General features: G+C 44.7%; 1 protein-coding gene across 3 annotated transcripts in view; it reads left to right on the plus strand.

The window, feature by feature from the left end:
- Nucleotides 1-22238, plus strand: part of PTCHD4 (patched domain containing 4) — a 133118-nt gene extending 110880 nt beyond the window's left edge. For all 3 annotated transcript variants that reach the window (XM_074988996.1, XM_074988994.1, XM_074988997.1), the window contains one exon: nt 20605-22238. In XM_074988996.1, coding sequence (XP_074845097.1) covers nt 20605-22238 — 1634 coding nt within the window. The remainder of the gene's footprint in view (nt 1-20604) is intronic.
- Nucleotides 22239-25515: the final 3277 nt, after the last annotated feature.

The raw sequence follows: 25515 nt of genomic DNA on the forward strand, positions 1-25515 counted from the left end.
TTGCATTTTTCTCCTTTTATTTGAAAAATAAAGAAATGTAATCTATGTTAATACAAGCATAAGTCTGTATCTAAAATTAGATTTCAAGAGCAAAAATAATTCAGCTGCTTTGTACATATGTAATAGTTTCCCTTTCTACTTTTCTGGTTAAATATACATATTAATATTTCAGTGCTTTTGTTGAAAAATGCATATAAAAAACCAAAACATATATAATGTATTTGAGTTAATATTTCAGCATAACCCAAATTTTAATATTTCTGAGTTTTATTATCTTACCTTAACCTCAATGTTCTAACATGGGTGCATAACAATTAGTATAATCATAAGTTTGTAAATGGTCTTATAAGTTTGTAAATGGGAGTCTTATAAATGAAAAATGTTATTGTCATAATAATCTTCCCATGTAAGATGGCATATATTGAACCCATATAGATATCTGGTTCAATCTCATGATGGTAACTCTTGATAATATCTGAACATCATTTAGGTTATGTCTACACTAGCATCCCTCCTTTCGAAAGGGGGATACTAATGAGACACTTTGGGATATGCTAATGAGGTGCTGCAATGAGTATGCAGTGCCTCATTAGCATAATTGTGGCTGTGGCACTTCGAAAGTGCCGCTTTCGATCGCGGGTGGCTTGCCTAAACAGGGTCATTTTTGAAAGGACTCCGTGCATGTCAAAATCCCCTTATTCCCATAACCAAATAGGAATAAGGGGATTTCGACGTGTGCAGGGTCTTTTAGAAAAGGACCCCATGCAGACGAGCCACACGTGATCGAAAAGTGCCGCGGCCACCATTATCCTAATGAGGTGCTGTATATACCCTTTTGAAAGGGGCATGCTAGTGGAGACACAGACTTAATTCCTTAAAACTGACAGAATGCTTAATAATGTAATCCTTTGGGTGAACACACTGTATTAGAATCAATCATCTAAAGCAAACTGGTATATAGGCATCATTAGATAGCAGACAATCTTAACTTTTTTTAATTATATACAAGTTTATGGTGTATCAAACATCTAAATTGTGAGCTTTTATACAAATGTTTGTTTCGTATTTATTAATATTAACTTTCATACCAAATGCAAAACAAATAACACACACTGCTAAGTACCATACATAAGGATCTGCTGACAGTACATGTAATATGCAGTATGCAATCAGTTTACAATTGGGGTAATCAATACCTTGCTTCCTCTGTAACCAGTAATTTTCTTTCTTCCATCATACTAGAACCTAGCATACTTCCAGAAGTAAAGCCCTTCTAGCTTATGAAGTCTTTGATACAATGTAGTTTAAAATTTTTGTTTACTGCTTTGCTATCAAAAGTTGAGTTTACTCAGAAGTAGAACTGGGCAGAATTTTTCAACTGAAATGTTTTTGTGAAAAAAATGCAGAATTGGTAATAGCAAGAAATTTTGTATTGATTTTGCTAATTATCTGAGTTGCGTGGGAGAACTGGAATTCGACATTTTTAAATTTAAAAGTGTTTTTGGCTCAAAAGGTTTCTTTACTTTAAAATTTCATTCAATTTTCTTTCGAAAATAATTCACACGTGTAAAAGATAGCTCACAATCAAAACACAATATTTAATTTGGGGTTGAAGGGAATGTTTCATTTGACCTTAAACAAAGTTCTTCTTCCTTTGTGATTTGAAAAAAAAATGGTTCTGATTCAATTTCAAAATATTTTCTTTCTTTCAATTCTTACTTTTTTCCAGGTTATGTTTCTCAGAATGAAAGGATACATAAAATCTCAGACTGGTGGACAGCTAATCTGGCTGACACTGCCTCAGCACAGGAAGCCCTAGGGAAAGTCAATAGTAACAGAGAAGTAGCCAAGTTAGTCTGTATTCTAACAAAACAAAACAGCCATCATGTAGCACTTCAAAGACCAAATCATTTTGTTAGTCTTTAAAGTGCTACATGACTGCTGTTATTTTTTTTTCCCCAGAGAAAATGGAGACAGCTTTCAGATGCTATGTAGAATGCAGCCAAAAATTAATTATCCCCAATTGGGACACACTGCTAAGGGTCAGGTTTCATACATATTAATGAGCTATTAATAGCTCCTAAATGCTGCTAACAGAAGTGTGTGGTAAGGGGAAGGGCTGGGGCCCTTTAAGGTTTACACAAGACAACACAGCTCACGGGTCTGCACTACACCGGCAGATCAACCTGCTCAGGGTCAATCTTCCAGGGTTTCATTTTGCACATCTAGTAGAGCTGCGCAAAATCACAGTTGACCCCAGTACTCCTCCTCCGAGACACGAGGAGTAAGAGAGATTGACAGGAGAGCTTCCCCCATCGACCTTCTCCAGTATAGACAGCCAAGTTAGCAGAGCGCAGCTATGTCAATTTCATCTGCGCAATTGGCATAGCTAGAATTGCATATCTGCAGTCAACTTTCTTAGTCTAGTGTAGACATAGCCATGGTTACAAAGCCAGTGCTGGGCACAACTGAAATCCAAGGGAGTGGGGCCCTGAAGTATACGCTAGGCTAACCCATTTCATGAAAATGCTATTAAGTAGGAAGGTTTGATCAGGCATGGGAGGAGTCCAGGGACTAAGCATGGGAATACTCTCCAGAAAGGAACTTCTCAATCTAATCCAGCTCTGCCCTGTGCACACTTGACAACCATCTGAAAATTTATCAGGGTTGTGTAGTGAAAGAAGCAGTTGCTTGGAACGCCCCTGCCTCATTCATTGCAGAAGTTGGAAAGCGTGTAATGAAGGATGCACAGCCTTGCAAGGACACGTAGGAGGGTCTCATGGCTAAGGCAGTTGAATGCGGCCCCAGAGAAGTGAATTCTTTCCCTGCCACTGCCCAAGAGTTCCTGTGTGATGCTGGGCAAGTCACTTCAATCAAAATGTTCACAGGTGGTCACTAATTGTCTATGCCTCATTTTCTGAGAGGCTAGGATGCCACAGCTGAGGTCTGATTTGCAGCAGAGCTTAGCACTCACAGCTACGGCTGAAGTTGCCTGGAGCTGTGCTTTGTGCACATAAAATGCTGTAAAAGTGCCAGTTACTTTGGAAATAGCAGCCTCCCTGTCTCCATGTCTCACAATTTTAGCCTTAATCTCTCAGTGTCCCTGTTCCCCAGCCATAAAATAGAGAAGATCATGTTAATTAATGGCATGGGTATATTGGAAAGGGACGCTTGTTGATGTTTGCCATGCACTCAGACACCGGGGTGAGGCCACCTGAGATGCACCCTAGAGACTGTTAATAATTCTGTGTCCAGCGCAGGGTTTGAATGGTGTGCAATAAATAAGACTTAGGGCCCCACACTCAGTGAGGCAGATACTCATAAAATGTCCATTAAAAGTACATTAAAAGTACATGACTAAGGTTGCAAAGTCAAGCACTCAGAAGTTAGGGAATGCCGAGCCTAAGGTTGCCCTTAATTCTGGTATTTTGTATAGGCATTATGATGCAATTTTTAATAACATAATCACATAGGCTGCGTCTACACTGCAGCCCCTTTCGAAAGGACGACTTTTGATTCAGAACATCGAAAGCCGTTCTTTCAAAAGGGAGTGTCCACACAGAAAAGCAGCGATAGAAGGTGAGATCCGCTCTTTTGAAAGTCCCAGAGTGCAATTTAAAAAATGAGTGTCCACACCATGCAGGGTGCTCTTTCGAAAGTACAGGAGCAGGAAGTCCCGCAGGCAGGGTCGCATGGCGGATAAGCCCTTCTGGGACCGCGGCCCACCATCCCCTTAAAGTCCCTCCCATCCCATACATCAGCCCGCATACATCGAGGGCCAGCCACCTGTCCCCAGGCTCATGCACTGCGGAGATCAGAGGAAGCACCATGGGCCCCCATGGAACCTGAGAAGCCCCCCATCCCCATTGAGGCCAAGGCCAGTGCTCTGGCCTTGGTCCTGGCCGCTGTGCAGCAGCGGCTACAGGCAGCCAACCTACTAGCCACCCTCCTGGAAGTCATCCTGAGGGCACGACATCCCCAGCCGGTGCCCCGGGGCATCCGCCACCTGTGGAGCTTCCCCACAAGCAGCAACTGGTGGGACCGGCTGGTGCTGGAGGACTCAGGCGACAACCCGTGGCTACAGAACTTCCGAATGGCCAAGGTGACATTCCTAGAGCTGTGCCACTGGCTTGCCCCAGCCCTCCAGCACCAGGAGACCTGCATGAGGCCAGCGCTCCCGCTCCAGAAAAGGGTGTCCATCCACCTCTGGAAACTGGCCACTCCGGACAGTCATCGATCCATCAGCCATCAGTTTGGGGTGGGCAGGGCCACCGTTGGGGCTGTCCTCAATGAGGTAAGCCATGCGCATTCAGGGGCCAAGGGATGGGGGGGCACTCCGGCATGGGGCACCATCGAGGACCACACGGCAGCCCCCACTGGGGAAGGGAGAGGGAAGGGGACAGGGGCCCCAGGGAGGTCTGCCCTGCAGGGGACAGGGATGGTCAGGCACACTACACCCCACCCGATGCTCATGAGTGCATCCTCCTCCCGCTCCCTGCAGGTCATCTGGGCCATCAACAGGGTCCTCCTGTGGCAGCTGGTGCATGTCAGGGACCTGGACAATGCCATCTGGGACTTCAAGGAGTTGGGCTTCCAAAAATGCTTCGGGGCTCTGGACAGCACGCACATCGCCATCTGGGCCCCAGAGCACAGCGGCGTGGCTTTCATAAGCTGGAAGGGCTACTACTCCGTGGTCCTGCAGGCATTGTCGACACCAACGGTTGGTTCCAGGACATCTGTGTGGGCTGGTCCGGCCATGCCCATGACTCCAGGGTGTTCCAGAACTCGGGGCTTGGCCGCTGCATGGCCAAGGGGACCTTCATCCCCCAGCAGGAGCTCCCCAATGGAGACACCACAATTCCACCCTGCATCGTGGTGGACGTGGCCTACCCCCTGCAGGCCTGGCTCATGAGGCCATACACGGGACACACACAGCCCATCCCAGATGTTTTTAATGAGCGGTTGAACTGGGCCCGCAACACGGTGCAGTGGGCATTTGGCCACTTGAAAGGGCACTTCAGATGCCTCCTCACAAGGCTGGAGGTTGGCCTCCGCAGTGGTTGGGGCCTGCTGTGCCCTGAAAAACCTTGTGGAGGCAAAGCACGAACCCTTCGTGCACGGGGGTGGGTATGAGCAGTCCCCTGCTGCTCCATGCCTCCAGGCCCAGCAGGACGGGGTGCGGGTATGGGAGGCCTTGCACCAAGCCTTTGAACGGGAACTGCAGTAACCACCCCACCCCCATTCACAACCCACCACCCCCATTCACACCCCACCACCCCCACACACGCACAGGGGACCCAGATGGAACCACAAAATAAAAACTTTACTTAACCGATACTACGTCTTTGCTGCCTATGTACAGGGAGGGGTATCACAAAAAGGGTGGTTGGGGAGAACTATATGCAAGGGGGTTCACAGAAAGGGGGGTTGGGGGAACTATATATGGGTGTTGCGGCCCCAGGTGGTCACCCTCCGGGCCCTGGGAGGGCTGAAGGTAAGGGCGGAAGGCCCTATTCATTTATGGGGGTTGAGGGAGGGGATCCCCTTCGCCCACATCTGCCTCTTCCCCCCCCCGGGTCCAGGTGGTCTATCGTGGCTGGGCTGAGGCAGGTGCACGGGGGGTAGGGGAGCTGCTGGGGAGGGGCCCCTGTGGGCTCCCTGGGTTCGGCATGGGAGGTGTGGGGGGTGGGGGAATGGCCTCACCTTGCCCAGCCCTGGCCATCAACATATGGGCCAGCTGCTTCAGGGCAGATGGGGGCAGGTGGGTTGGGACAAGGGCAGAGAGGTCGGGCTCATGGGGAGGGGTTCGCTGCAGGGGGTGGGGTGGGGGGGGAGAACAGGGGGTCACGAGATGTCCAGGGTGGGGAGGCTGACCGGGGGACTGGGGAGGTGGTTGAGGTCAGGGTTGGGGAGGCTGATCGGGGGACTGGGGAGGTGGTTGAGGTTGGGGTTGGGGAGGCTGACCGGGGGACTGGGGAGCCATGGGTACGGCTGGGTGACAGGGGGATGAGGTATGGTGGGGTGGGGGGCGGGTGTGGCAGTGGCTTGCAATGGGGCGGCAGCTGGGGCTAGGTGGCCGACCACCGCCCATGTCAGGGCATCCATATTTGCCACGACCTGGTCCCAGGCCTGCCGCTCCATGGCAAGCCACTCCCACAGCACGCCAGTAAGGTCTCGCAAAGCTGCAGTATGGGCTGTGTCCTCCGCCTCCTCGTCACTGCCCTGGTGGTGCTGGCGGGTGGCCCAGTGGCGAACCCGCACGGTCCCTGCTCGGGATGCCAGCCGCTCCCCCTCGCCCTCTCTGGTGGGGCTGGTCTGGCCACTGGCTGCAGGAGCTGTGGCGACAGAAGGGGAGGGGGAATGGGCCATCAGTACCAGGTGCAGGTCCCTGTGTCCTGCCCCCCCTGGGTATATGTCCCTGGGTGCCCCACAGGGGTACCGGGAACACCCCCCCCACGCTGTTTCCCACTCCCTCCAAGTCTGGGCAGCCCCTGATGCTGTCCCATCTATGTGGTGCTGAGTGCCGCTCATCATCCCCCTGAGAGCCCAGGGAACATTACTGTCCAGGGTCCACATGCACCTGGACTGGTGGCCATGTGGGATGCCTGTGGCCACCCCGGGTGGGACCTGACACTCCCTCCCTGGGCACTAGGGAGGCTGGTGTGCACACCACCTACCTAGGGGGTCCCTCCAGGAAGGCAGGCGAGGCACAGTCAGATGGGGCCCAGCTGGACGGCCCGGATGGGAAGTCGATGACAAGGGCCCCCTCGCTTGAGCCCTCATCATCGCTGGTGGGGTCGAGTGGCCGTGCTGTCTGCCATCACCTGGAGCTGGCTAACGACCCTGGGTGCTCCTCACCCTCGGTCACCGGCTTGGGCTTTGTGTCACCAACCAACGTGTCGAGGAAGATGGTGGGGGGTCTGGCCTCCTTCGGCCCCAGGAGGCGGTGGAACTCTTGGTAGTAGGGGCAGCTTGTGGGGGGCTGCCTCCGACCGACCAGCTGCGTCCCAGGCCCGGCAATACCCCTGCCACAGTTCTTTTACCTTTGACCGGACCTGGTCCGGTGTGCGGGTGGGGTGGCCGTGGCTGAGCAGCCCCTTTGCTAGCCGCTGGAAGGCGACCGCGTTGTGGCTACAGACCCCCATTTGTTGGAGGACCTCCTCATCCTCCCAGAGGGAGAGGAGGTCCTTCATCTTGGACTCTGTCCAGGAGGGGGCTCGGCTCTTCGGGGCCTGGCCTGCCTCCTGGGACGACTCCCCAGTGTCTTTGGAGGACCCCTGAGGTGGGCAGGGGTCCAGGTGGCTGGCCATGGGTCCAGGTGGTGTGGGGGACTGGCTGGCCATCGCAGGGGCTGCTGAGCTGGAGAGCAGCGTGGCCTCACTGCTGCCTGCATGCTCTCAGCTTCCTGCCTGAGGGCTTCTGGGAGCCTGCGTCCTCTTAAGCACGGCCGGACGCTAGAACCAGAGAGCTCTGTCTGTGCTGTGAGTGGCACTGCCGCCTGCCAGCTGATCGCTGCCATGGAAGACTCCCTCTTTCGAAAGAGCGGGCTGCGGGGTGTCTACACTGGCTCTCTTTCGAAACTATCTTTCGAAGGAGGGCGGTGTTCCCATCCCAGGAGCGAAGGACCGACTTCGAAAGAACGCGGGGTGTGTGGGGACGCTCTGGGGGTTCTTTCAAAAGAGCTCGGTCTTATGATCCTAATTTCGAATGTACTTGCTTGTGTAGACTCAGCCATATTGTTTTCCATAGCATGATTGCCTCTTTCAGACACCCACCCCCTTGGCTACTTCTGCAGTCTGTAATGCATGGTAGTGCCCCTGTGAAGCAGTTTGAGTTCCACTTAGATGAAAACTTAAGAGTCACATACATAGTACACTATTGTGATGATTGACTTACATGTGTTTTCGGCAGGCTTAATGGAGCGTAATGGAGCGGGGACTGAACTGAAGTGTGTTCAATTCCCCACTGTGCTGTGGGGAGTATTTTGCCTCAGTTTCCCCTCCCATCTCTTGTCAGTTTAGATGTCAAATGCTTCAAGACAGGGACTGCCTGTGTTTTGCATATATGCATCAGCTACCACAACGGGGCCCAAATGGTAGTTGCCATTAGGCACTCCAATAATACAAATAGTCATTTAAAACTAAACAAACCCGTTACCTCACTTTCCACGGTGCTCAGAAAAGCTCAGCTACCGGAGTTGCACTAAGTGGTGGGTGTGGTGAGCAGGAGAGGGGTCACTGGTGATGAACTGGAGAGCAAGCCCATTCTGCAGGCAACTGGCATTGGCAGCTCCTGTCTCCTGGGGCTGGGCTTGGCTCACCAGTCAGAGCATTGCAGCCTGCTGTATGGGGTCACAGTGCACTTCAGATTTGGCCTGGCAGCCACAGTTGTCTTACTGAGAGGTGGCCAGGCCACATCTGAGTGAGTAGTGTTGCACCATGCATGGGACTGCAGTACATTCAGCCCCATGCACCGTATCTCACTGCCTAGAGTAGGATCCATGGGACAGGATGCTCTCAGGCCAGATGGGTGCCCGGTGGGTTCACTCTCCAGCCCCATGTGAAAATGTGTCAGCAGCTCCATTAGTCAATTGCATAATATGTTTGAAAGGGAAACACACACATTTAGGGCCATGCTAACCTCTTCTTCACTCGGCCATTGAGTGCACATCCCCGTTGTGGAACACACTTGTGAACACTCTTGTGAACCCTCCTATGGGCTGCTTAGCACGCATAAGTCTAGCTGTGAATCAGGAAGCATGCCGCTGAGCTCTCTGCAGCACACCTTTCCCCTCTTTTATAAAAGCACAACTGATTTGGCAAGAGCAACAAACTCAAAACTTTTTCCATGCCCTTGTGCTGTGCAGAAGCCATGCAGGGCTCAGACCCTTAGATTTGATTCATGCACAACCCTCCCTCCAAAATATAAAAATAAGCATTTCTCTATTACACTTCAGCTAATCCTGTACCTATGGAAAGACTAAGAAAATCACCTAGTCAGAATGTGGGATCTCACCTGTTTCCAGAGTTATGTCAGTTTGAACCTCTCTAATCTGACACTCTATCATCCAGCAACATCCTTAATCCAGCCTGCTTTTAGTTATCTGGATGACCACTTATCATGTGTGTGGCCAGGTTTCCCACAGTCCCATAATGTTTGTTTACAGCCAGCTGTCTTGGCTCTCAGCATTCTGTACAGTTATTTAGCTGTAATTTAGCCCCAATGTCTTCTAAGAGCCCAGTAAGCAATGGAGGTGTTGATAATTTGCTAGACAATATTACCCTCCCATGGTCTGACAAATTCTATCATCCAGCATCAGTCGGGTGCTGAGGGTGCCAGATTAGAGAGGTTCAACCTGTAGTATAAGACTCTGTCTTTTCTGCACAAAAAAAGTGTGCGTTTTATTCCAAGATAGATACCTCAGTGTGAAACAAGGGCCCTGTAGCTTTTTACCTCAATGCTGCCATTTAATGTAGAAGCCAGTTGAGGGATATGGGGTTGATTTGAGTAGCTGGATCAAAGGTGAATAGTAACAGAGGGATAGCCATGCTAGTCTATATACTATCAAAACAAAAAAGCAGTCCAGTAGCACTTTAAAGACTAACAAAATAATTTATTAGCTTTCGTGGGACAGACCCACTTCTTCAGACTTTAGTCTTCTAAGTGCTACTGGACTGCTTTTCTGTTTGGATCAGAGGTGGTGAGAACTATTAGTGCCCTGTCTTCAGTAGGATTGTACATCAAGAGAGCTATTGCAAAAGCACACCAATTTTATGCAGCAAAGTCAGTATTTGTTAGACTATTTGGTGTATTGTGAAAGCCACAAAAATTAGTATAGAATCATAGGGCAAGAGCCTCATCTGATATACATCAGCTCAGCTCCCTTGACCTCCAGGAAGTATGTGGTTTTACACCAGCTGAGGATCTGCCTTCTAGGCAGCAGAGCTGGAAAAGGCCCCGTAAGTCTCCCAACCCATCTCCCTGTCAATGGCAAATTGATCTCTACAAGCTTTGTCAGATTAGGTTTTAATTATTCAGTCAATGGAATAAGCACAGCCTCTCCTGGAAGACTATTTCACAAACTAATGTGTTTCATTATTGAAATATTTCATCTGTGTTTCAATTAAAATGTCCCTTCATTTTATACAGTTGCTCCTAGTTATACCCTTCCCCAGGGCCTCTGAACCTTTCCAGACTACTGTATCCCTTTCAGGAGCCTGATGTGTCTTGTCCACCCCACAAGTTCAACCTCACTGAATAACAGCTTGCTTCCAAACTCACACATAAAAATACAGAAGTAGCACAGAACTCTACTACAGACAAAACAAAAAGGCAGTCCAGTAGCATTTTAAAGACTAACAAAATAATTTAGTAGGTGGTGAGCTTTCGTGGGATAGACCCACTTCTTCAGACCGTAGCCATACCAGAACAGAATCAATATTTAAGGCACAGAGAACCAAAAATTGGTATCAAGGTTGACAAATCAGAAAAAGTGTAATCAAGGTGTGCAAATCAGAAGAGCAGAAGACAAATAACTGACTTTCTCCTTTTTACTATATAAATTATAAAATAAATCAATTTGATTATAAATATTATACTTACTTTTCCAGTATATAGAACAGGACAAAAAACCACTGTCTGGAAGCAATTTTGGGTTGTACTGATTTCCCTAGGGCTTTTTATGTAGCCTGTTGAAAGCATAAGCAACTAGATGGATTGATGTACCCACTGACCTCTCTGAACCCCTAAGGTTATGCACATCCTGGTTAAAACCCACTTCTCCAAACAGTTCTTCCCTTTCCATTGTGAATCCATTCTTCAAAAATGTGTGGACTGTTCTCTCTTTTGCCACACTCACAAACAGTTGAGTCATCCTTCTACCAAGCTCTGCTGACTTACTACTTTAATCTCTCCTGCCCCTTGATAATTTTTCTCTGAATCCCACAAATTTGCCCACTGCTTCCTAAAAATTAAGAACATTAATAGCCAATAGCTTCTGTTATGATCAACATTCACAGATTGAATCACATTATTTTACGTGGAGAAATCAATTCAACATGATGAAAATGCTCTGTTTGCTGTGGTCTGATTGGTAACCTCATATTCCCAATCTTCCTCCTCATCTTTCAAGTCATGCAATCCATTTTGTGCTTAGCAGCTTCAGCCTTCTAATCAGATTCACAAATCTAGCCAGTGTTTTTGGCATAAATGAATAAATAATTAATTCATTAGTAACTTGATCTAAATTTATCTCACTTTTCTCAATGTGTGCTTAAAACCCACCATCTGGTGACAATTTCTATTTCTATTGTCACTGTCTATGAAGTTAATCAAAAGACAGAGAGGCAAAAAAGAAAAAAAAATAGATTTCAATCATTGTGAAAGCACAGCAGAAAAATAAGTGGTATTCAAAGGATATATACAGCTTGCAAGTTGTATATTGATTCAAATATAAATCATGTGACAAGCTAATTGTTAAACAAATCCACATATATATTCTTCATTTAGATCTATTTCAATTCAGAATGGTTTTTCTTATTAAGCATTTTGTTCACTGAACAAAAGAAAGAACATTTAAAATTGGTGAGGCTGCAGAAAGTGACTTTAAAGCAAAAATCATCCAGCTGACCTTGAACTCAGAGAAGTAAAAGCACAGTTCGGTTAGGAACACATTCTCCTTGGGGCTAATAGGACATTGCCTCAAATCCACTTCTAAAGTGCAATCTTATATCCAATGCCAGTTGCAGTTCCAAAGCAAGGTTTTAGGTGCTATAATGCAGGGAAGATTTTTAATCAAATATTCTAAATTATTGTCTGGAGTCTTGTGCCACCTGCAAAGAAGTAAGGTGATGGATGAGTACTTGCATTCTTCCCCCAGTTCAAGCATTGGTTGGGTTTACTTTGAAAATTTTGGTTTGCCATTTGTTTTTTAACATCTAAATTAAATATTTCCACTGTTTAAAATATATCTGTTTATGATGATTACCATAAACGCATGAGTGCTATTATTATTCTTATAATTTGGGGGGAATTTCTGTAGTTTGGGGAGGTTCTGTAGGCTAGCAGTCTGTGGCAGGGACTCAGGAAGCCAGGTTCAAATCCTCACTGCTAATGTAAATGTCCATGACCTTGGCCCATATAAAGGGGGCTTTGATAAGTGTGGGGTATGCCACAGCTGCCATTAGGAGGGATATCTCAGTGCTTAGAGCACTGGCCTTGTAAGTCCAGGTTGCAAGCCCAATTGGGGGCAGGAAGGTTATCTCAGTGGCTTGACTATTGGCCTGCTGAACACATGGTTGTGAGTGCAATCCTTGAGGGGGCCACCTAGGGCAAACAGGTTTAAAAAAAAGACTCTATCGGGGATGGTGGTAGGTCCTGCTGAAAGGGCAGGAGACTGGACTCAATGATCTCTGAAGGTCTGTTCCAGTTCTATGAGATCGGTATATCTCCATATTCAGTGAGGATCAAGGTCTGCTTTTGTTCTCTCTGTACAGACACAGATAGACACAGCCCTTGCCCTGGAGAACATACTCTGTGAGAATCACAAACAGATGGAAGGCTGAGGGTATGGATGTAGCACAGAAACAAATGGACGTGGGGGTGATTGGCATCATTCTCTTAGTCACAAGTTTTGTAGCTCTATTTTTTGGTTTGTTATTTTCAATGGGTTATAAAACCAGGACAGAGGTACTGGCAAGAAAGGGGAGCTAGTAAAAATAAGGGAACAGGGTGGGGGAAGAAGGGGAAGGAGGAGACTGTCTGCTTATCACCTGCCTTACTGATATATCCGGTAGTCTGAGTGGGTGTCATTTATTTACCAAAGATCCACAGGAAGGGGAAGTAAAATTAGCATGAGGGCTTTTTAAATATCTGTCTTCTTCCAGCTCCTCAGCATGGGAGTTATCCTGTCCGAGCCTTCCTGATTCAGTGGTAGAATGTGGCTTAGTAAACTTGATCAAAACTCAGTATATGTCCTCACTACCTGCTGGATGGAAGGACCACAATCGATTCAGTAGGGGTCAATTTATTGAATCTAGTATAGACATAATAAACTGACCACCAAGTCCACGCGCACTGACTCTGATATTCCAGCAAAATGAGAAAAGTAAGCAGAGCTGATGGGAGAACATCAGCTAAAACCTTACCACAGTATGCAGACCTTAAATCATCAACTTCAGTTATGGTGCTGACCTTCCTGAAGTTGTGTGACCTATGTCTAGGGTTACCATATGAAAAAGAGGACACCCCTGAGAGGGAGTGTATCTGTATCAGTATCTACCCACTCATGTTCTATGTATGTGTTATAGTATATATAATACATTAATACAACATGAGTGGGTAGACAATAATACAGATACACTCCCTCTCAGGAGTGTCCTCTTTTCTGAAAGGTCAAATATGGTGATCCTACCTAGGCTGACAGCCCAGGGTATTATAAACAAGGCCTCAGAGTGGGATCTCTGGAAATGCTAATCATTGGGCTGACTCTGTAACTGTCGAATTCCCAATTACTTCAGAGGGAGCAGATTTGGTCGATACAGCGTGATCCTGAAACTCCCCACCTCAAGTGAAACAAAAAAGCAGTCATGTAGCACTTTAAAGACTAACAATTCTGCTCAGAATTTCCAGGTCTAAAAAAGTGGGTCTGTTCCACAAATGCTCATCACTGAACAAATTATTTTGTTAGTCTTTAAAGTGCTATGGGACTGTTTTTGTGTTTTGTGAAGATGCAGACTAACATGTCTACCTGTCTGTGACTATTCACCCACAAGTGAGTAAGGGGGAGTCTATCTTACTCCACAGTTGGAATTTGGACCTTCATCTGTCATATTGAACTTCTCATGGTGTCTCTATCAGTGAAGAATTCCAAAACTACAGTGAAGAGGCCCACATGATATGGGGGGCCCCTCTGTGGCACCGAGCAGTATTTAAAAGACCTCCAAAAACATCAATGTTAATAAAAATAAATGCAAACATTTAAAACAAATATGACAGCACTCACCCTACCGCTCATCTTTGTCCAACAGTGAACAGCAATTCGTGCTAGGATTTTTTTTTTAATTGAGTTCATGTGGGAAGCAGAACACAATGCAGCAGCTGGAAACCATCTGTTCAGGCATGCAAAATATCATTAGGCTGCCACAAGGAGATTAAGGAAGTGGGAAAACCTTTTAGGCATAAATGGCTGGAGGAGGGGAGCTCTGCTCAAAGTGCTAGATGCTAGCAAAACTAATGTCCTGAGACAGATTTCCCAGGAGGCCCTCTTCTGTGAAGATGTGCAGTTCTGCTGGATGATATTTCACAGCACTTCATTCAACATGTCTGTTAGAGAAGCCAGCTTTTTAAATTAGCCATTTTATTGCTTGAGGGATGTGTGACTTAAAAAAGCAATTCTGTAGTGGGTACTTTTCAAGAAAGAGAGACATAGCAGGGTGCAAACACCTTTCTCTGCGTGGCTGTACAAAGCCAATGAGCATAGGGAGTGTTATCCTATACACAATGCCATCAAGAGTGGAATGCACCTGAAAGTCTGTTTTATTAAGTTTTTTTAAAGGTATTCAGTCCTGAAAATAGTCAAAAAGGCCCAAATCCTCAATGGCTTCTAAATTAGGGTTTCAGGCATGTGTTTTTGACTGGAAAGTTTGATTGAAAAGGTTAACTCCAGTCAACACTGCTTACCGGCTGTTAAAAGTCCCAACTGATGGTGCAGCAGGACTAAGACTGTCCTGGCACTGAACAGCTCCTGGAAGCAGCTAATATGTCCCTGAGGTCCATTGGTGCAGGAGCTGCCAGGGAGACTCCACATGCTGCCCCACCCAGAGCACCAACTCCGTAGCTCGCATTGATTAGGTACCACAGCCAACAGGAGTGGGGGAGCAGTGCCTGTGGCTTGGGTCAGTGAGCAGAGCCATCTGGAGCCCAAACCAGGGACCGCAGGGGCATGTGAGATACTTCCGGAGCTGCCTGAGGTAAGCGCTGTCCAGAGTCCCCACCCGCATGCTCTGGCCCACTCCTGAGCCCCTTCCCACACCCCAAGTCCCTCCCAGAGCCTGCACCCCACACACGGTCCCATGCCCCAACCTCCTGCCCAACCCTGATGTCCCCTCCCAAACCCCAAACCTCTCATCCCCAGTTTGACCCCAGAGCCCGCATCCCTGGCTAGACCCTGCAGACCTCCCCTCTGAATTCCAACTCTCTGCCCCAGACTGGAGCCCTCTCTAACGCTGCAACCCTCTGCCTCAGCCCAGCAAAAATGAATGAGAGGCGGGGAGAATGAATGACAGGGGTTGAATAGAGTGAGCAGGGGTGGGACCTAGGAGGAGGGGTGGGGCAGAAGGTAAAGGTAGGGCAGAGGGGGCAAAATGTTCAGTTTTCTGCAATCAGAAAGTTGTCAGTCCTACTCAAAATTCCATTGAAATCCAAGGAAGTTAGGAGACTAAATACCTTTGAGGGTCTGAGGCAATCACAAATGTGAGAAAGAAAAGTGTTCCATGTGCGATGATGATTTCACCTTCATGCCGTCACTGGTCTTTGGCTGGTTTTTACTTATTGGCCGTGTCTACACTAGCCCCAAACTTCGAAATGGCCATGCAAATGGCCATTTCGAAGTTTACTAATGAAGCGCTGAAATACATATTCAGCGCCTCATTAGCAAGCGGGCGGCCGCAGCACTTCGAAATTGGCGCGGCTCACGGCCACGCGGCTCTTCCCGATGGGGCTCCTTTTCGAAAGGACCCCTCCTACTTCGAAGTCCCCTTATTCCTACGAGCAGATCCCAAATTCTTATAAACCAGTGCTAGAGGAACAGAACAAGTGGAAACAGAATGTCCTATTTAGGGGCATAAAATCTGATCCAGCTGGTATTACTGAAACCTTGCGGGATGAGGCCTATGAGTGGAATGGTCAAAGCAAAAGGTATAACCTATTTAGGAAAGATCAAGTAGACAAAAGGAGAAGGGAGGTGAGCACTCTATGTCAAAAATGGCACTAGCTGTTTCCAAGTCACTGACAACATGGAAGAAAGTGACCTTGAATGCTTATGGATCAATGACCTAACAGATAAAGAAAAAGGTGGGGTACTAGCTGGTGTCTGCCAAATCGCACTAGGGTACAGCACTACTGGCTTGTGATAGGATGCATCCTCCCTGTCCCACTGACAGAAAGGCTAATAAGCATTCCAGCCCTCAGGCAGTACCAACGAGGCACAGCTGCACAACATGAGCCCAGGAAAGAGAAGCCGAAGAAGATGAAACTGGCCCCAGAAAGGCACAGAGATGAATCTATGTACTGTTAATGAGTTCCCGGAGCCCAGTCTGAGGCAGTACCCAGCCTTCCTTTCTCTGCCCACACTTGTCTAGAGCAGCCTGTCACCATGAGCTTGATACAGGCATCAGGCCCTGGAGGGCTGCTTCCACCAACAATCTATTGTAGGCCCACAGGTGTGCCTGCAGAGACAATAACTCTGAAAAGACCTTGGTGATGCTGCTAGAAAGAATGAGATTGCCAAGGATGGTGGGCTTCCATAGGGGCCTCGGGAACACGAAACGCAACAAGATTATGGTCAACGCCAGACTAAGGGTCAAACAGCTACAATGCCCCTTCTATAATATGCAGTGTGATCATGGAAGTTTCACTCTGAGTAACATATGCTGGAAGTCTCATGATGCCAGTATTAAAACAGCTTTGGAATTTCTAAGCATTATAGATGAAATTTTCCTAACCCACAAAGTATTGCTTCAAACATGGGGGGGATTCTATATTACCCCTTCTGCTGACAAATAGAGGAACTGATCACAGCTAAAATTTAAAGGTAACTTGGGTATAAGTGATCATGTCTTGATCCTATTTATAATGAGGGAAGAGAATATAGCCCAGACTTCTGAAATATACTTGGTGCTTTAACAGGGCCAGTTTAACAAAACAAAACAAAAATGATGAAATGAAGGATTTAATAAGAAAAATGTGAAAAACAATTGTGAATAGTTAAAGAACATTTTACAAGGTGCAACTGAGCATATGAAAGCAGCAACAGAGGATGAAAGGCATGCATGGTTGATAGAGGAAGTGAAGACAGCTATTATACACACATACATCAAGTGAAAGAAGGGGACGGTGATAATAATGAATATAAATTAGAAGCTATGAATTTTAGAACAATGCTGAAGGAAGTAAAGGGATGCAAAGAGAAATCTATCACCAGCAGAGTAAAGAAAAACAAGAAGCAGTTATTAAAGTATATTAGGAACAAAAAGAATACCAACAATGGTGTTGGTGTATTACTGGATGTAAATGGCAGAATTATCAATAATAATGTAGAAAATATACATGGGTTCAATAAATATTTCTGCCCTGTATTTGGAAAAAAACCAGATGATGTAGTCAAATCATATGATAATAAACTTTCCATTCCACTGGTAGGTCAGGAAAATGTTAAACAAAAGCTACTGAAGTTAGACATTTTTAAATAAGCAAGTCCAGATAACTTGTATCAAAAAGTTTCAAAAGAGATGACTGGGTAGCTTGTTGGACCATTAATACTGATTCACAGTAAGTCTTGGTACACTGGGGAAATCCCAGAAAAACTGGAAGAAATTTGTCCTCTTGCTTCAAAAGGATGACCTGGGCAATTGTAGTCCTTTAAGTCTAACATAGGTCCCAACCAAGATAATGAAAGCAGCTGATGCTGGATTTAATTAATAAAGAATTTTAAATCTCTCCTGCCCATTTGCCTCCTAGATGTGCTATGTGACCTGATCAGAAATCAGGCTTCATTTATCCATCCCATAAAGCAAAAATGAGCAGCAAGAAAGCAATCAGAACCTGAATAAACCACAGTGTGGGCTGCACAAAATGGTAGTCACTAGATAGCATACAGGAAATAAAATTATGTGTATTTAGTCATCAGGCAAATAGGAAAAATTAAATACCAGACATAAAGGGGTAAAGATAGTAAGGCAGGAGAAAACATGACTGAGTTCCAAATGGACAAAGATTCAGTGGAGAAGGCTCCATCTCTAAGGAGGATGAAAGAGTGGGTAAGGACAGAGAGGAGGCAGTAATTCTGAAATATGAACTGGATCCTGGAAGTGCCAGGCAATGGAAATGCCTGGGGGAGAGTATGCTGCACTGATGCCTCAAAGAGAAATACAGTGTGTGTGCTTCATGTAACAACTGTTCACAGCAAGTGCATGCAATGCCCTGAGGGCCCTGCTTTGGTTTACCATTGTGTGGGTGATGTGATGAGGAAGAAGGCTTTTCTTCTCTTTAGTGCCATTAATATGCTCTCCCTAAGGTGACCACTGACAGTGTCTGACTGCAGAAGGGTTGCTAGCTTTGCTGTTAGCCTTGAATGGACTAGATGGGAGTAAGTCAGTGAAGACTGTGGGATGGGTGTGTAAAAATGGCCCCCTGCACACTAGACTATGCGTGAAGGTGTGTGCCTTTACTAAGCATGCAGCTGGGGCCTCTGCTGAGCACAATTCTAGAATTATTGGGCCATTCCAAGGTCTGCTGAAATTGCTGGTGAGACTTTCTGTAAAAGACCCCTTTTACTGCCTTGTACTACTTTGCCACTTTGAACATCTGCCTCCCTCACTCAGATGAAGCTCCTCCTCCCCATCCTGGGTCCTCCTCTAAGAACCTTAGTTAGTTACCCCTTCCGTGTCCTTTCACATGAACTTGGGCACTCAAGCTCCTATTGTAACAAGGAACTCCAAGCTGCCTTACACGTTGCTGGCAGCAACATTGTGTGAGTCCACGTGAAGACCTGGTTTCTGATTGGATGATTTTTTTAACAATGACTCATTAACACTGCATTCTGTATTAAATATCTGGGACGCGTGGTTATTAAGCCAATGCTCAGTTCACTCAGTGGTGCCTTGTGGGAGGAAGCAAGGAGTTTTTAGTCATTGTTCATTAAGACCCTAAATCAGCAAAGCACTAAGACTATGAATGTGAGTGCCCTCATTCATATTCAGCAAAGTTCTTGAGCTCATGCTTAACTTTAAGAATATGATTCAATCTCAGTCAAGTCAATGGAGCATTGATGCTTTCACCAGCTGAGGATGTGGTCCATACCGCTTGCTTTCTATGTTACAGTGGAGAGACTTTGTGTAATAATATGCAGTAAGGAGCCTGTGGTTTTGACCTGACTCACTGAACTTATCGAGGAACACTGCTTACAGCTATCAAAATCCAAGTTGACAGCAAAGGCACATTTCCATTGAGCTATTATTGGTTAGCTGGAAACTTTTTGTCAGGCAAAATGTTTACGTTTCACTGTGGATGCTGAGTTCCAGCCCATACCAGTAAGACAGGCAGAACTGGATGTTTTATGCCATAATTTTTACTGTCCTGAATGGCTGCAAAGAGTCTGCTTTTGGCACCATAAGTAGTGAGTGGAAAAGAACAATTTAAACTAAAACAATGAGCCCGCGAGACAGCACACATTGCTATCCAGTCATGGACTGTGGGTTTCCATACCATTATGTTTCTGGTACAGTTACAAGGATTTTACCTTCTGTCTTGCTGTTTATAATTCCTCTGATCTATGTATGCATGAATCAATATTCTATTTCTAGTGGTTTCCAATAGCCACCTTTCTTTCTCTGTCCAATGAGATCATAGAACTGGAAGGACATCAAGGGGTCATTGAGTCTAGCTGCCTGTCTTCACCACAGGACCTATCACCACCCCCAGTGCTCCCCCCCAACTTTTAAATCTAAGATGCCCCAAGCCATTGGAAGGCAGCCTCGAGGATTGAGCTCACACATGGGTTTACAAGGCCAATGTTGTAACCACTGAACTATTCCCTAACCTAGGTATCTTGGTTGTGCTCACTCTGCTTCCATGCTCAGCAATTCTCTTTGGTCTACTGATTCAAAGACCTGTCAGGTCAATGATGGGCTTTCTACTGACATTAGCAAACACTGGATTAGAGCTCTGATGTAACAGATCTAAACTCTCAGTTTAGAACATGGGTTCTAAGTTTGGAGGGGGAGAGAGTCAAGACTGAGTTTCAACCACTCTCCCTTTTTTGTGACTAGTTGATGAGTAACTTACTGCTTGAATGAATAAAGGTGGCACAACCTATCCATAAAATTGTTAAAGAAATAGCAGTGGACTATAATTAGAAGGATGCAAACTCTAACGTTAGTTGACTCACTTTGTTCCTGGTGCAGAACAATTTTATATCTATATATATATATATAGATATATATATAATTAGTCAATTAATAAGACATTTTTACCTCAAGCATTTCAAGACAGATAACCTAACACCATTGTTAGGGAGGTAAACAAACGGCTTCATTTTGAGCCTAAATTTTTCCATTCACTGCAAAAGGCACTGGATCTGCTCCTAACTAAAATGCTAGGCAAACACCACCTCTGAATATCAGACAGCTTATTTAGGTTCCTAAATATGGTTTCAAGCATTTAACTTTAGATACGGAAATCTGAAAATTTTACTTGGAGTTAGCTAGTAAAATGGTAAAAATGGTTTTAAAGTCTGCTTAATAAAAATAGTTGCCAAAATTCACATGAATGTTGCATAATGAAAAGTTAGATACTTTTGTTTATAAATTGTTATTGTTATTATTTTAGGTCATGGGACCAAAGGAGTGTTTGAACTTCTTTCAGGATGGCGCAGAACCAGAGAGAATCTTCCATTCAAGGACAGGGTAGCAGATACCTATTCTGATGTCATGGTCTCCTATACAATGACAACTTCCTTGTACTTCATAACCTTTGGAATGGGTGCCAGCCCTTTCACCAATATTGAGACTGTGAAAGTTTTCTGCCAGAACATGTGCATCTCCATCCTACTGAACTACTTCTATATTTTCTCCTTCTTTGGCTCTTGCTTGGTTTTCGCTGGACAGCTGGAGCAGAACCGTTACCACAGTATCTTTTGCTGCAAAATCCCTTCAGCAGAATATTTGGAGAGGAAACCCGTGTGGTTCCAAACCATGATGAGCGACGGCCATCAGCACACTTCTCATCATGAGACTGACCCTTACCAGAATCACTTCATCCAGCATTTCCTCCGAGAGCATTACAATGAGTGGATTACAAACATCTATGTCAAGCCATTTGTAGTGATCCTGTATCTCATTTATGCCTCTTTCTCCTTTATGGGGTGCTTACAAATCAGTGATGGAGCCAACATCATCAACCTTCTAGCCACTGAGTCTCCAAGTGTCTCTTATGCCCTCATCCAGCAGAAGTATTTCAGTAACTACAGTCCTGTGATAGGGTTCTACATCTATGAACCTCTGGAATATTGGAATGGCTCTGTGCAAGAAGACTTAAAAATGCTGAGTCATGGGTTCCATACAGTGTCCTGGATCGAACAATACTATCGGTACCTGAGAGTTGGCAACCTCAGCACCACCAACAAAAGTGACTTCATCAGCATTCTCCAGAGTTCCTTTTTAACAAAACCTGAATTCCAGCACTTCAAAAATGACATAATTTTCTCCAAGGCTGGAGATGAGAACAACATAATTGCTTCCCGCATGTATCTGGTGGCCAGGACTAGTGAAAACACCCAAAGGGAGGTGGTGGAATTGCTGGAGAAGTTAAGGCCACTCTCTCTAATACAGAGCATCAAGTTCATTGTGTTCAATCCCACCTTTGTTTTCATGGACCACTACGGTTTATCAATAACTATGCCTGTTCTGATTTCTGGCTTTGGCATCCTGCTGGTGTTAATACTGACCTTTTTCTTGGTTATTCATCCTCTGGGAAACTTCTGGTTAATTCTCTGTGTCACCTCAATAGAGTTGGGGGTCCTAGGCCTGATGACTTTATGGAACGTAGACATGGATTGTATTTCTATACTGTGCCTTATCTATACTTTGAATTTTGCCATAGATCACTGTGCACCCCTGCTTTACACATTTGTACTAGCAACTGAGCACACCCGAACTCAGTGTATAAAAAACTCCCTACAAGAGCACGGGACAGCCATTTTGCAAAACGTTACTTCTTTTCTTATTGGGTTGGTCCCCCTTCTCTTTGTGCCTTCAAACTTGACCTTTACACTGTTCAAATGCTTGCTGCTCACGAGCAGTTGCACACTACTGCACTGTTTCGTTATTTTGCCTGTCTTCCTAACTTTTTTCCCACCCTCCAAAAAGCATCACAAGAAAAAGAAACGGGCCAAAAGGAAGGAGCGGGAAGAGATTGAATGCATAGAGATTCAGGAGAATCCTGATCATGTAACAGCAGTCTGAAAGGCTTAGAAAAAAATAATATAGATAGATACATATTACAAAGCATTGCACAGAGATGCAGGGAAAATAGAGCAAAGATCTCAGCTGCTTGTGCTGGCCAGGTGTAACAAGGAAAAGGAAGACCAAGAAGGGGTATTTCATGACACATCAAGGTGAACTCTTTTAAACAAAATAACAGAAGTGAAAATCATATTATTTCTTTGAATTCTTATTTTCCACTAAGGAATAATCTCTAAGGGGTCTTGAATTTCAAACTCTAGCTCTACATGTCTTTGGATCAATCAGCCACCATGAAGAAAATAGCGTAAGCTAGAATGGTTTGATACAATTGTCCAGAAAAAAGTTACAAGGGTTTCAAAACAGCAAAAATAAAGAAGGATAGTAGGAGGGAGTAAAAATGCCATGAGATTTTTCATATTTGTTTTCTTAAGCAGGTCAGTGAAAGTAAACCTATGCACTTGGGAAGTGGAGATTTAAATCAATATAAGCCAAAGTACTTCCCAACTTGAATGTACAGAGTGTAACTATACAACACAGTTAAAACATTATCATTAATTCTGACGGTAAAGCTATTGCTGTCTGATACCAGTACTGGATATATGAGTATATGGAAGAGGAAATAATTATAGGCCATTTTGAAACTCAAAACTTGCTTTCTTTAAATCTGGCATTTGACCATTCTCCCAATGTGGTTATCAAGAACCTCCAAACTGATGGTTATTAGTATAAATATGTTTTAATACCTGTGAATTCTGGAATTCCCCTTCCATTAACAGATCTTATAAAATTAACCAGGCCATTACTGCTACAATGGTAATTGCAATTGCTACAGTGTTAACATCTGGATTCCTAAATTCTGGGTGTTAACATTAACTGCTGCATATTAACTGAGCAGGAGCTTTAGACATAATGACAGATCACATACTGTAGATTCAGTGCAGTGAGCGCGTTGTGGCTGAATCAGTTCTGGAGCATGTATTAGCCTTTATGCTTGGTTCAAGGGGCAAAGGTACCTATTTGCTGGTCTCAGCAATATGCTACAGGACACAGGGTTCTCTGCTTCCATTAATAAAATGATCAGCAGAATGAGCTTTTTACCATCTGCAGAAAAGAACATTTTAAAGTTTGAGTGAGACTGGTTGAACTTCCAACTATAAAGAGACAGATCAGACCCTTAGGGGAGTGCTGATTATTATTATTCCTAAATATTTGTGTGTCTTGATTGAATGTCTGCAACATCAAGCTTTGTTATGGCTGCTGAAATTTAATAGACAGCAGTAAATCTGCACTTACTGCATGACACTAGAATTATGCCATAAAGTATTACAAAATGACCTTCCCTGCTTTGTAAACTGTACAGCTTAGCAGCTCAAGAGACAGAACAGAAAAAAAAGACTTAGCCAGTTATTTAAGTTAATCCTTAAAGCCAAATTCTGTCTTGTTATGCCATCTCAAATTGTACTTTAAAAGGGCTTGTTCTGTATGCTCTTGAATACAATCTAGTTTCATGTCAATGGGTGATATACAGTATTGTTTTATCCATGTCAGCCCTAGGAAATCAGCGAGACAAGGTGAGTGAAATCATCTCTTTTATTGGACCAACGTCTGTTGGTGAGCGAGACCAGCTCAAGAGCTTTGTGTAAGCTTGAGAGCCTGTCTCTCACTGCAACAGATGTTGGCCCAATAAAAGAGAGTACTTCACCGCACCTTGCCTCATCAATGAATGATGTCTTCCAGAATATATGACATCTGGATGGACACTAAAACTGAATGGTAATGGGGAGTGTTTGGTATGTCTACTTTAGGATTTATTTAAAAGCTGTCTGAGCTGTTTACCTCTGGAACTGTGATACATTTTCTCATATTTGTATTCATAGTTGGCTTACTCTAGATCTTAGTATCAATCTGCAAAGAGAATTATGGATGAGTTGTGTGTGTTCATATATTTTCTAGAAGGCTGTCTGCAAGCAGCTCATGCTCTATTCCATAATGCCTCTCTTCCCCTCCTGCACTGATTCTTGTTTAGGGGGAACCAGGGAAATTCCAAGTACTCCACAAAAAGTGATCTGTTCCACTGTTCTGAAAATTCATTATCTTCTTCTCTCCCCTGGAACTGCAGTCTCCCTTCTTCTCTGTGTTTTTTTTTTTTGGTTTCCATGACCATTTGTTAAACACTGACCCAACCGCTATATCCTGTACATAAGTAAAACACCCATTAAAATAATAGTAGGGCTTGAGGAATCATGGGCCTGATATGGGTCCAAACTGGAAAATTGGAACCCAGATCCAAGTTCAGGAGTACCTAGATCCAGGATTTGGGTTTGGCCTAAGGTAGAGGGCCAATATGCTTAAATTGAGATCCACATAAAAGTTTGGGGGGCGTGGAATATTCTGATTTAGGTTTTGGTTTGGATCCATTTTTAATGGCAAGGCATTACTGATTTCAGTCTGTACCTTTAAGATGTGATATAATGGCCAGCCTTGAAGGAAAATTCATCAGTACATAGTAGCCTTTTGCCACTAATCTGAACCTCTGAGGCACAATTGTGAAGCTAGGGAATATTTTTGGATGCCTTCCCCCAACCAAAAAAAATGCAGGTGTCTCCCTGTGGAAATGGGCAGTGTTTCCCCATGCTGTCAGGAAGATTTTCCTAATTATTTCTTCGTGTTGAAAATGTGTTAATTTTATCAAAATCAACAACCTTTTACATTGTCATCAAAACGTCTGGATACCACAATGGAAGAGAAAACATTGGAAATTTGTTTTTCCACCATTTAAACTTAAGGTCAAATTCTCCAGTACAGCTACAATCAGACTTTGGCCTTTAACATTTTGCTTCATTTATACAGAATCTAATCTAATCTAGTCTAATCTAATCTAACCCATTTGATCTAATCCTTTACCATTAGAGCTCTGCATAGATACAAAATTTGTTTCTGTATCTGCAAAAATGAGAGACAGATAACCGCATCCACATCCATGGATGCAAATACCCATGGACAGAAAGGAGATAGCTGCAGATCTGCAGGTCTCTATTTATCATTTATGTTAGAACTACGAAATTAACCTCCAAGATCCAAAATTAGGTGTTTTATAAATGATTGAATAGGGCCAAAATAGGTATGAATGCATGGCATTTTGCATGTATAATTTTATTAATACTGCATAGATTTCCAAGATACTGTTGTCTGAGTAGCTGATCTCATCTTTTTATTTCCTACTATTTCTCACTAGGAAATTACACATCAGCCTCCAATGGCTCTATTTTGAAATAGG

Source organism: Carettochelys insculpta, chromosome 3 (genome assembly GCF_033958435.1).
Source record: "Carettochelys insculpta isolate YL-2023 chromosome 3, ASM3395843v1, whole genome shotgun sequence".
NCBI classification, from domain to species: domain Eukaryota; kingdom Metazoa; phylum Chordata; order Testudines; family Carettochelyidae; genus Carettochelys; species Carettochelys insculpta.